The sequence below is a fragment of the Octopus bimaculoides genome, chromosome 23 (genome assembly GCF_046866305.1).
Source record: "Octopus bimaculoides isolate indiv1 chromosome 23, ASM4686630v1, whole genome shotgun sequence".
Lineage (NCBI taxonomy): Eukaryota > Metazoa > Mollusca > Cephalopoda > Octopoda > Octopodidae > Octopus > Octopus bimaculoides.
Genome location: NC_142950.1, coordinates 30537757 through 30550256, shown reverse-complemented (window position 1 = coordinate 30550256; position 12500 = coordinate 30537757). Strand labels below are relative to the sequence as shown.

Genomic DNA, 12500 nt, shown 5'->3' with positions numbered 1-12500 from the left:
GCGCCTCATTGTGCAAGACATCCTCCACACCCTCATTGATCGCCATGGAAACACTCAGAAGCTGAAAAACGTCTGGTGAGTATCCTTCTTGTCCATCTACCTTTATTCATTCCTTCCTTCAACACTACTGCTTCTGCTGCTGGCACTACTACTATCACTACCACTGCTGCTGCTACTGCTACTACCACTGCTGCTGCTACTCCGAATATAGTCCCATACACCACCACTATGATTAATATTATTACCAACACTGCTGTCATCACTATTACTACTACTGCTGCCAAACACTGCTTGTACTCAAACCAAACCGGGAGCTTTTGCTGTTTCATATTACCTTTAGAAATAGCAGTTAAATCTCCCTCAGATCACACTTTACAAGTGAGGTTGTTCAGGGTTTCTCAACTCTTTCACATCAACCATCACAATCCCACACAGCTTTTAGGGAGTTGAGCAGTGTGTGTGTGTGGGGGGGGGGCAACATCCTATGGCTGTGTACACCTCTCGTCTATGAAGGTTCATTTGGCTGTACGGTCAACCAGTGTATGTCAGTATTAGGGTGACCCTAAGAAACAGTACAAGTGCCACCTGTGTGGCACTGGCACGCCCCCCCCCCCCGCGTGAAACTGGGGCATGCAAGAAGCTTTTCTTAAGGTCACCTATAAGCAATGACATCTAGATGACACTGAAGCCATCAAGAACAGCTCCTGCTTCTTGCAAGACAAATTCTTTCCATTCTTTCAAGTGAATGTGTTGCTTAACCTTTCACCACTCTGATTTCTCAGTCAGGTGTAAGGCTTTTTTATTCACACTGACATGAATTAGTCATGCATTACTTTGTAGCTTTGAGATTTCAATGATATGCTTGCTTGTTTTTAGAATAATATTGTAGGGTAAGTGTGAGAGGCCAGATCTAGCCAGTTTTTGAAGATAAAGCAGGTTGATTATTTTGACTGGATTTGGCTGGTTTAAATGCTAAAGGGTTAAATATACAAGATTCGAGCCATTGTTTTTCATCCAAAAAAAATTTCTTTCTAGAATAATGTTTTTTTTTTTTTATATTTTTTTATTTTTTAATATTTCATTTGTCCAGTATGTTGAAGGATCTCTCTGAGCTGACCATTGAAACCACCCCACGTCAAGATATCATGTTTATGAAGAAGGTAAGTGTGACAGAGGAGATTGTGAATTTAAAAAAAAAACAAAAAAAACTCCTTCCTGACTCGCATAGACTCATAGGGTCAGTTACCCAGATTCTGTGGTGTACATATTCCCCGCTGGATGGGATGCTGGTCTGTTGCAGGATTACTCATTTTTGCCAGCTGAGAGTGGACTGGAATGACAAAATGATGTGTTTTGCTGAAGAACACAACGCTTTGCCCGGTTCAGGAATCGAAACCACAATCTTATGATCACGAGTCCAGCACCTTAACCACTTAGCCATGTGATCCCAGAAAAGATAAAACGCCTTCTCAAGTCATATAAACTCATCAGGCTGGTTCCTGTGGTGCATGTATTCCCAGCTAGATAGGAAGCTAGTCTGTCGCAGGAATACCTGTCTTAGGAATGCCTGCTTAGTGGACTGGGGTAATGTGGAATGAAGTGTTCTTCTCAAGAACAATGCATTGCCCAATCCAAGAATTGAAACCACAATCTTACGATCCTGAGTTCAACACCTTAACCACTAAGCCATGTGCTTCCATTATGATTATGAAGTTTACTTACATTGAATGTGTGTGCGTATGTTGGAGAGAGAGAGAGAGAGAGAGGTGGGTATCGTCCATTCACTCAGCTCTATATAATACTCTTAATGTTATCACTATTTTTACTCAAAATGAGTGTGTGTGTGCATGAGAAACTCACATTTACTCTCTCTCAGCCCTCTATGACTTCCTTAGTGTTTTCACCATTTACAGTGCATGTGTTCAACCCGTGTCCAATGCATGTGTCCAACCCATACCAGCAAGGAAAACTGACATTAACAGATGATGATTATGTGTGAGTGAGTGAGAGAGAGTCTGTGTCCTGCGTACTCCATCGGTTCTATATAGCATCTCTCACTGTTTTATATTTCCAGAATGGCAACCATTTTTATCATCACCTCTATGAAAATATTGAAATGAACTCAAACCATGTGGAGAACTTTGAGGCCCTTTACTGCACCATGGCTCTGATACTAGTTGAGCTTGGTAGTAGTGATATAATTGTTGACCTCTGCAGACTTGCTCTTGATGTACAGGTAAATAGACTTCTAATTGTTGTTCTTGTTTAACTCCAGGTGAGAGCTATTTCATAAGTACCAGTTAAGCACTGGAGATTGATGTAATTGACTCTCCCCCTCTCCGCCCAAATTCCAGGTATTGTGGCTGTAGTAGAAAAGATTATTATTATTGTTATCATTATTAATATTATTATTATTTAAGCAGTGTGCTGGCAGAATCATTAGCACATCAAGCAAAATGCCTAAGCAGCATTTTGTCTGTCTTTATGTTCTGAGTTTCAAATTCTGTCAATGTCAACTTTGCCATTCATCCTTACAAGGTCGAGCACTGGGGTCGGTGTAATTGATTAGTTCCCTTCCCTAAAATTTCAGTCCTTGTGTCTACAGTAGAAAGGATTATTATTATTATTATTATTATTATTATTATTATTATCATCGTTAGTTAGCAAGCTGGGCAAAATACTTAACTGCATTTTGTCCGTCTTTATGATCTGAGTTCAAATTCTGCCGAGGTTAACTTTACCTGTTCATCCTCTCAGGGTCAATAAAATAAGCACCAGTTGATCACTGGGGTCAATTATATTGACTAGTCCCCTCCTACAAAATTCCATGTCTTTCGGGGTTTTCTGAAAATCTGTCCAGGGCTGTTAAATGGAAAATTCCATTTTACAAAACTATTTTTTGGCTTAAACAACTGCCTACCTATAATAGGCGCCCATGGTCGGTTATATGGAAGTAAAATATTTCACCTAAGAAAATCAAGGATATTCTCAAAAACCATATTTATTTTATACAATTCCATTGAACTTCCATCGTTTCAGTTATCAGATATATAGACATAAAGAAACTGAAGTAGGCTTAAAAGAAGTAGCTTATTAAAAAATATTCTGAAGTTAACAATGGATCTATTAGGAAATATTGAAAATTAAACTGTTGAAAACCTGAATAGAAGCTTCATATGAACAAATGATGTCCTTGGGCATTTATGGTAGAATAATAACCGAATAGTTTCAAGTTAAATATCATGAATTTCTTCATTTGTTGCTTGGCCATAATTCACATCAGAGCTAATTTCACTTACTTGTATCTCATTTTCTTCTTCAATTTTGTCATTATGTGCATCTGGCACATTTACCTCAAGGATCAATAATTGATACGTCTAACGGTTGAAAGTAAGATGTTGTGTTAGGAGGTATAAGTTTGAGAGTTGTATTCCTACGTTTGAACACTTCTAGGAGTTCTGTTTTCTTGTGCACTGAACATTCATCCATGAATAGCACTAAATTTTGAGCATGGAATAGCTCTACCCAAACACTTTGTCAGCACACAGCAGCATGAGTTCATATGTGATTGATCCCTTGTTGGAGACTGTTAAGTAAATAGTCTTTGGGACCTTGATTTTAGGCACGTTTTTCAACCCTTTAAGGATAATCATTGTTTTCAACACCTTTCCAGCAGCATTAACACACAACACAGCAGTAAAACGAGCTTTGGTAGCACCACAGTGGCGAGCAAAGTTGTCAATGTATACAAGTGTTTCATTCACATTATAGATCTGGTCAGTATCCTTATCTGCTGCTAATACTGGGCCAGTACCGCCTGACTGGCCTCCGTGCGGGTGACACGTAAAAGCACCCACTACACTCTCTGAGTGGTTGGCGTTAGGAAGGGCATCCAGCTGTAGAAACTCTGCCAGATCAGATTGGAGCCTGGTGTAGCCATCTGGTTTCACCAGTCCTCTGTCAAATCGTCCAACCCATGCTAGCATGGAAAGCGGACGTTAAACGATGATGATGATAGTCACTGGCGATTTGTGCCTTTTCTCCAAGTGTTTTATTGTCCGCTTGACCAACATGTGTAATCTTTCTCACAGTCAGTTTATTCCTTTTCATGAAATAGAAAATCCATTTATCAGAACATCTAAAGCTGTTTATTTCAATTCTAAACCTTTTTACAAATTCAAAAGTATATTCCCATAAATGGCGATAATTCAAAATTATATTGTTTGCATGCTGAACAACAATCCACTGTAAGAGTTCAGTCTCTAGATCTCTATGTGCTGGTCCTCTACCCCCACCAATTGATCTGTGCCTACTCTCGTCTGGCATATTGATTAACTCAAGTTTCTTTTGTGCACCATTCTCTCAATCGTTTTCTATCAATAGCTAAGTCTCTTGACACAGCAGGTAAATTGTTAGAATGTGTTTAATAGCAATCAATTTTTCACTAATGGTATATGATAGTCGAACATGTTTTGATATTTTTCTTTTGACTCCATTATTGGGAATAAAAATCCTTTGAATTTATCTACACATGTAGAGCAAATGAACGTCTAAACAAAATGCAAACAAGAACACTCGCTCTGTTTCAACTTTTAAACCACAAATAACTGCCCATGGGCAATCTAATGGATGAGCAGATTTTCGGAAAAGTTGATTTTCTCAACTAAAAGGAGTGCTCCAGCATGGCCGCAGTCAAATGACTGAAACAAGTAAAAGAGTAAAGAGTACATGTATATATATATATATATATATATATATATAAGTCAGTAAATAGTGGGGTTGTGTTAACCGCACGTGGAGAAATAATAGGAAAATGGAAAAAAGCCAGAATGCTGAACTGGAAGCATATTTTAATAAAGATTTCTTCTAACCGGTTTTCATTGCGAAAAAGCAAATTATCAAGAAGAAGGAGAATGAAAATGTTTTTTTACAAAGAAGTACAAAATGAAGAAAATAATATATAAAACAATAATATATAAAAAAATAAATATACCCATACATTATATTGTCTTTGAGCTTTTGTAGTTCAATAGTAGTTGACACCACATTTCCTGCTTAACACAAACTTTTAACCCTTTTTTTAAACCTAACAAAACTTTAAACCCTCATGCATCCTTATTTTTTCCTACCAGTTTATACATGAACTACTCAATTGTTGGCGGTGGACTGTCATCCTTTCTCTGAGAGTAAGGCTCGTTTGCCCTATGTATTCTTTGTGGCACCCTTCACACCTTATGGCATAAAGTAAATTTTTTGGTGCGCAGGTGAAGTTATTTTTTATGACAAAAGTGTGTCCCGACTGGAATCTGTATGTTGTTCCATCCATGAGGTGGATGCAAGTCCCGCAGTTGGAACGACCACATTTTTTTACGGTAGGTGGTGGGCTTGTGTTGGGCAATTTTGCATTCGTGAGTAGGTTTTTTAGGGATTTGGGTTGTCTTTTGCTTTTTATTATTTTATGGGTTGCGAGTACTCTTTTTAGACGTGGGTCTTGATTCAGTAGTGGGATGTTTTTGTATATTATTGTGTAAGCTTCTGCATTTCTAGGATTGTGTGTTGAGAGATATGGGAGACTATTTAACATGCCGTGTATGTGTTTCGGTTTTTGCAGGTCATGGGTAGCAATTGTCTTGGCCCGTTCTATTCCATTGTCAACTAATGATGCTGGGTAATGTCTTTCGAGAAGAATTGCCTTTAGTTCTTCGAGTCTTTTATTTCGAGTTCTATAATTAGAGACAATTGTGCAAGTTCTTCTCGCAAGGTTGAAGGGAATGTTTGTCTTTGTATGGTTTGGGTGATTGGAGGTGAACAGAAGGTATTGCTTGGAATCAGTCGGTTTGTAATGAATATCAGTCTCAATGCTGGTACCCATTTTTATAATGAGAATGTCAAGAAAAGGAAGTTGGTCTTGACTGTATTCCATTGTAAATTGGAAATGGTTGTTGACACTGTTAATTAGGGTTTTGAAGTCAAAGAGTTGGTCGAGTGTGTGGGACCATAGGATGAGGCAATCATCCAAGTAACGTTTCCAATTCTTCAACAGGTATTGGTGGAAAGACAGGCCATATCTAGTTTTGGATTTGTCGTAGATCTGCAATTCTAAGTAGGCCATCAATTTCAGTTAACTCTCTCTTGGCCATACATAGATACATACATTTATACATACATACATACATACATAACAACCTGAATGCGTGCGTGTGTGTTTATATGTTTAAGAACTATAGTAACATTTGTATATGATCAAATGTTTGGAGGCATGGTGTTATATATAAAGTCGTTGGTTTGAATTTGACGTTTGTTCTGTGATCAATGTTCATATATATAGATTATATATATATATATATATATATAGTTAAAAAAAACAATAACAAAAAAACAAAAAAACAACAAAGTGAGGACGTGATATGGATAGTATTATTGGACGCTCAGGAAAGGAAAGAGAGAGTGTATGATGTTTCGGGCGTAGCCCTTCGTCGGAAAGATGGAAAGTTCGGAGAATGGAAGAACGGAGAAAGAGGAAAATGGTACCGATGCCCACGAGGTTACATGATGAAAAGACCGGAAGAGGAGGTGGTGGGGGAAAAGTTCTTTCTAAGATAGGAGAGTGAAAAAGGGAGATGAATCTGTGCGTTTGCGAAAGTCTGCGAGTGTGTGTGTGATAACAGAACGTGTGTGTGCGTATGTGTGTGTGTGTGTGTGTGTGTGCATGGTTTGGTGGTTTATCTGTTTGTGTGTGTGTGTATGACGTAGTGGAAGAAATTAGTAGCAGGACTGGTTAGTGGACGCTGTAGACAGTGTAGGTAGAAGGTCAACAGGTGGTTATTTGGGTGTGTGTGTGTGTTCGTGTTTGTGTGGGGTTGTCGGTGTTAGGTACGTGTACGTGTGTGTGTGTATTTTGTATGTGCGCGTGTGTGTATGTGTATGTTTTCTGTGCGTGCGTGTGTGTTTGTGTGTATGTGTATGTTGTGTGTATGTGCGTTGCTGTGTACGTGTGTGTGCGTGCGTTTGCTATTGTATATGCGTGTTGTTTATGCCCATGTGTGTATGATTGTATGCGTGTCTGTGTGAGTATGTAGTGTTGGTGAGAAGTGTGTGTGTATATGTGTGGATGTGCGTGTGTGTGTGGGATTGTGAGTGTTAGGTACGGGTGTGTGTGTGTTTGTGTGTCTGTATGTGTTTCCGTGTGCGCGTGTGTGTATGTGTATATTGTGTATGTTTTCGTGCGTATGTGTTATGTATATGAGTGACTATTGTGTATGTGAGAGGTGTGTGTGCATGTGTGTTATATATATATGTATGTATGTATGAAGCCATTCATTCATACCTACATACATAACTTCTCTCCCTCTCTCTCACTCTCCCTCCCTCTCTCCCTCTCCCTCCCTCCCTCTCTCTCTCTGTCAATCACTCACACATTCATTCACTACAAACTGAATAAAAAATTTCAGTTACGTCTCTCTCTCTTCCTTTCTCTCTTTTTGTCTGTCTCTTTCTCTCTCTCTCTCTTTATCTCTCTCTCTCTCTCTCTCTCTCTCTCTTTCTCTCTCTCACATACACACACACACCAGCAACATTACTCCCTTTGTCTTTTCATACACTGACAAAAGCAATTCACATACACACCACACATTGTCTTGCAAACCTCATCAAACACACACGCACACACCCTCATGCATGAATGCACATCAATTCTTCTGCTTCGTGCAGACTTCAAAAGAACTTCACTCATACAATCACGCTCTCTCTGTCTCTTTCATTTTCACACTAACTTCAAAAGATCCCCTTCCCACCCAACCTCATCTTAAAATAATAAAAATTTTTTATAGGAGTGGCTGTGTGGTAAGTAGCTTGCTTACCAACCCGTAACTTAGCGGTTCGGCAAAAGAGACCGATAGAATAAGTACTAGGTTTCCAAAGAATAAGTCCTGGGGTCGATTTTCTCGACTAAAGGCGGTGCTCCAGCATGGCCACAGTCAAAAGACTGAAACAAGTAAAAGAGTAAAAGAGTAAACTGATGATCATTTTCAAAAATCTATATAAACACACGTAGTTTGTAAGTGACAGTCTTGTGTTCCCATATCGAAAGATCGCCCAATGTTTTAATGATTAGACAGAGGTCCAAGAGAATAGCTCTGAGAAACAGACTACGTACAAATTCGTTCTTCACAACTCCTGAAACTGTTGTCTGACTAGGGGGTGGGGAGTCAGGAGATTTTCATACAGCTGGAGGCTCCAATCGAAACAGGGGACCCGAAATGATAAGGTTGAGAAACGCTGTTATAGATTATGCCTAACCGAAAACGATCCCAGCCACATCATCCAAAGAGACTGGGTGAAACCGGGCTTAGCTGCTAGTATATATATATGTATATATATATAATCTGTAAAAATATATGACACTTATTCGGTAGTCATGATAAAACTCTGAGTTTCGGATGCCGGGGTGGAAGCCCACACCAACATCTCTTCAGTTATCCGGCCATTGGAAATTCCTGTGAAAATTCCATTTTCAATGGCTGGATAACTGAAGAAATGTTGGCGTGGGCTTCCACCCCGGAATCCGAAACTCGGAGTTTTATCATGACTACCGAATAACTGTCATATATTTTTGCAGATAAATTCCTCTATTTACATAATATCGAGGTCTCTTTCTTTCTTTTGTTGTCCTTCCTATCAATATATATACATATATATATATACACACACAGCAAGAAGTAAGTATTGTCTATTTCTATGGAAACAAAAGAGTTTATAGGACTGCAAAAATGAAATGCTCAAATGTAATTGAAACAGACAAAAAAAATTGAGTCAACAAATTTATATATGTATATGTATATTTTTTTTATATGTTTAAGAGCCATGGTAATGTTTATATATGATCAAATGTTTGGAAGTATTGTGTTATATATAAAATCGTTGACTTGAATTTGATGTTTGTTCTGTGATCAGTGTTTATATATATAAATTTTTTTATAGATATATGTATACATATATGTATGCATATATGTGTGTGTGTGTGTGTGTGTGTATGCATGTATATATGTGATATAATAGTTTCAGTATTAATAATGCAAGTATTAAACTGAAAGTATGGAGATGTTATTGTTTCACTTTTGACACAATGCTGAAAGATAAGAGATAAGAAATGTAAGAGGTAAGAAAATGCTCCAGGCTTGCATTAGGCAAGAAGTCGATAATTTTTTGGGGGACCATGACACTCCATGGGCCCTATGTAAGGCATGTGTAAAATTTGAATGAAATCGGTTGGGTAGTTCTCGAGTTTTGGTGTTGCACACACACAGATATTCTCAGTTTTTGTTTTTTACTATAGAAAGTGATAAGCTGGCAGAATTGTTAGCAGGTCGGGCGAAATGCTTGGTAGTAGTTTGTCTGCCACTACATTCTGAGTTCAAATTCTGTTGAGGTCAACTTTGCCTTTAGTCCTAAAGGCGGTGCTCCAGCATGGCCACAGTCAAATGACTGAAACAAATAAGACTAAAAGAGTATATGCTTATTGGTATTTTATCCATCTTCATGTTCTGAGTTCAAACTGCACAGAGGTCGACTTTGCCTTTCATCCTTTCAGGGTCAATAAAATAAATACCAGTCAAGCACTGGGGGTTGATGTAATCAAATTGCCCCTTCCTCCAAACTTACTGTCCTTGTGCCAAAATTTGAAACCATTATTATTGTTTATATTTTTATTTCATTATCATCACCATCATCATCAGTTTAATGTCTACTTTCCCATGCTTATTTATTGATCTAATTATTTATATATTTAATTATTTATTTCAGCACATGGTGTGCACGAACAACCACCTTCCGATCACCCACAAGTGTGCCATTCATGGTCTGTTGGCTGCTTACTTAAATCTGCTATGTCATTTGATGTCCATTCCTGCATTCTCAGAACATGTCAACCAGGTAAAGGATAAATTCTTGGTGTTTTCGGTTTTTTTTCTCATGCTTTTTGGCTGCGAGTCAGCCTCCACTCATCAGATCTTTGGCCAAAATGATTGCTTAACCCTTGAGTATTCAAACTGGCCATATCTGACCAAAATATTCAACTTGCTTAAATATATATATTTATTTATTTATTTATTTATGTGTGTGTTCTCTTTCCCAGGTGCTTGAATCCCGATCACAGGAAGCCTCATTCCTGCTGCCAGAGTTTGCCTTCAATCGTAAAAACAAGCCTAGCAGGTTAGCAAAATGACACATTTTCATTCCTTCTTTATTTCTTGCTATTATGTTTATCAATTTTTAAATTCCCATTGTGAACTACAGCAACATTATTATCAAGTTTACGATAGATTATTTTTCATGTTCATCACATTCCTGGTAATAATAAATAGTATATCTGTAATTTGGTACAGAAAGCACTTTAAGGTGAACTGATTTGTGATGTTCTCATTGAGAAAAGCTCATGCATACATACAATATTGTTCTGAGTCAGTTGCTGACTCACTTGGCATGACAGGTCTACAGAAGCACGGTGTATCACCAAAAGTTTTGGTCACCTGGCACTGCCTCTCTGAGGCCCAACACTTGAATGATGCTTTTTACGTGCCACTGGAATGGGTGCCTGTCTGACAGTACTGGCATTGACCACAACTATGATTTCACTTGGCTCGACAGGTCTCCTCAAGCACAGTGTATCACCCAACATTTGAAGGGCGCTTTTTACATACCAGTTATGTGACACTGGCATCGGCCACAACTACAATCTCACCTGCCAGCATTGGCCATGACTACGATCTCATTTGGCTTGACAGGTCTACACAAGCATGGTATATTGCCAAAGGTCTCGGCCACCTGTTACTGCCTCTATGAGGCTCAGTGCTCAAATGGTAATTTTTACATGCCAGTCAGATAGCACTGGCATCAGCCGTGACTACAATCTCACTTCTGGCATTGGCCAGACTACGATCTTACAGCATTGACCACAACTATGATTTCACTTGGCTTGACCGGTCTTTTCAAGTACAGCACAAATGATAGAATTTTTTTTTTCTAGTAATAAATCTTCCAAAATCGATGCTAGTTATTCACTCTCGAGAAGTCTGTGTATGTTTTATCTCATTTCTGTCTCTCTCTCTCTCTCTCAACAGTTATCCGATTGATTTCACACTCCGAGAGAACTGGTTGTTCTCCCAGAAAGCCATAGCTGAGAGCTTACAGAACAGTGGTCATGATACTGCTGGTTTGGATGTTCCTTTCAGTCTGAGACCTCTTGGTATAGGTTCGTAGATGCTCTTTTTTTCTTCTCTCTCATTTTTCACCCATTTGCTCTGCACTTTCTCATGCTACTTTTATTTCTCCTTCCTTTATGCATATACATATATCATCATTTAACATTCGCTTTCCATACCGGTACAGGATTAGATGGTTTGACTGGAACTGTTAAGCCAGAGAGCTGAACCAGGTTTGCATACATACATACACACACACACACACACACATGAAGAGGGAGGGGTACTGAAAAGTTCCTGGCTTTAAGAGTATTGCAAAAGGCCTGGTTAGAAGTCCAAGAGTAATGTGTTTGCCTGTCATCCTTTCAAAGTCAGTGAAATAAGTACCAGTTATGCACTGGTACTTGCAAACAGATGAGGGCTGGTAACAGCAAAGTCAACTTGGCAGAATTTGAACTCAGAACATAACGGCAGATGAAATGCTGCTGAAGCATTTTGCCCAGCGTGCTAACCATTCTGCCAGCTCACTACTCTTTCATTCTCTTCATATGCAAAAACAAATTAAAAAAAAAAAATATTAAAAGATTGCTCTGACTTGTTTCATGGCTGGTTGGCCACTCTTCAGAGGACAAGCTTCTGTCACCCATCTGCTTACAAAGAGAATCGTGTAGCAATCACTATTTAAATCAGTCAAAAACTAGTTCCTGACTATAATGCTTAGATTGATGTACATATCATGCAATTGTTGTATTCATTTTTCAGGTGACACCAGTGATATGACACACAGCACAAGTGATATCCATTCGGTGAACCTGGATTTTGATAGCACTAATGGATCACCTACAGTACCAAAGGTAAGTTTGGTAGAAGCAAATAAAAAAATAAAAATGTGGGAGCCCCTTCATAGTCATTCGACCTGCTAGAAATAGAAGTCAAATCTCTCCTCAACCCATACCCTGTCTTTTTTTTTTGTAATATATTAATAGTTTAAATCTTAATTATTAAAAAAAAATATGAAACCATTATTCTATGCTAATTTAGTTAATTTTCTCAAGCTCCCTTTTCAGTTTGTAAGATACAAATTTAAATGTGATAAAATGTTTTAAAAGAAATTTGAAGTGCCTATGTGATAACTGTAAACTTACTTTTGGGTCACCCTGTATATACAGTATATATATATATATATATATATATATATATATATATATATATATATATATGTATGTATATATATGCTTGAAATGTTACTTGTCCTGTTTTCCATTTGTTTCTCTCTTTGTATGCCAATTGAATTCATTTGTT

The 12500-nt window shown here is 38.2% G+C and overlaps 1 protein-coding gene across 6 annotated transcripts in view; it reads left to right on the top strand.

Moving 5' to 3' along the window:
• Nucleotides 1-12136, top strand: part of LOC106869930 (protein EFR3 homolog A) — a 63161-nt gene extending 51025 nt beyond the window's left edge. For all 6 annotated transcript variants that reach the window (XM_089340516.1, XM_089340515.1, XM_089340514.1 and 3 more), the window contains 7 exons: nt 1-75; nt 1091-1160; nt 2075-2236; nt 9802-9930; nt 10133-10209; nt 11118-11248; nt 11961-12136. The exon at nt 1-75 is cut by the window's left edge and continues 98 nt beyond it. In XM_089340516.1, coding sequence (XP_089196642.1) covers nt 1-75; nt 1091-1160; nt 2075-2236; nt 9802-9930; nt 10133-10209; nt 11118-11248; nt 11961-12121 — 805 coding nt within the window. In that variant the 3' untranslated portion in view covers nt 12122-12136. The remainder of the gene's footprint in view (nt 76-1090; nt 1161-2074; nt 2237-9801; nt 9931-10132; nt 10210-11117; nt 11249-11960) is intronic.
• Nucleotides 12137-12500: the final 364 nt, after the last annotated feature.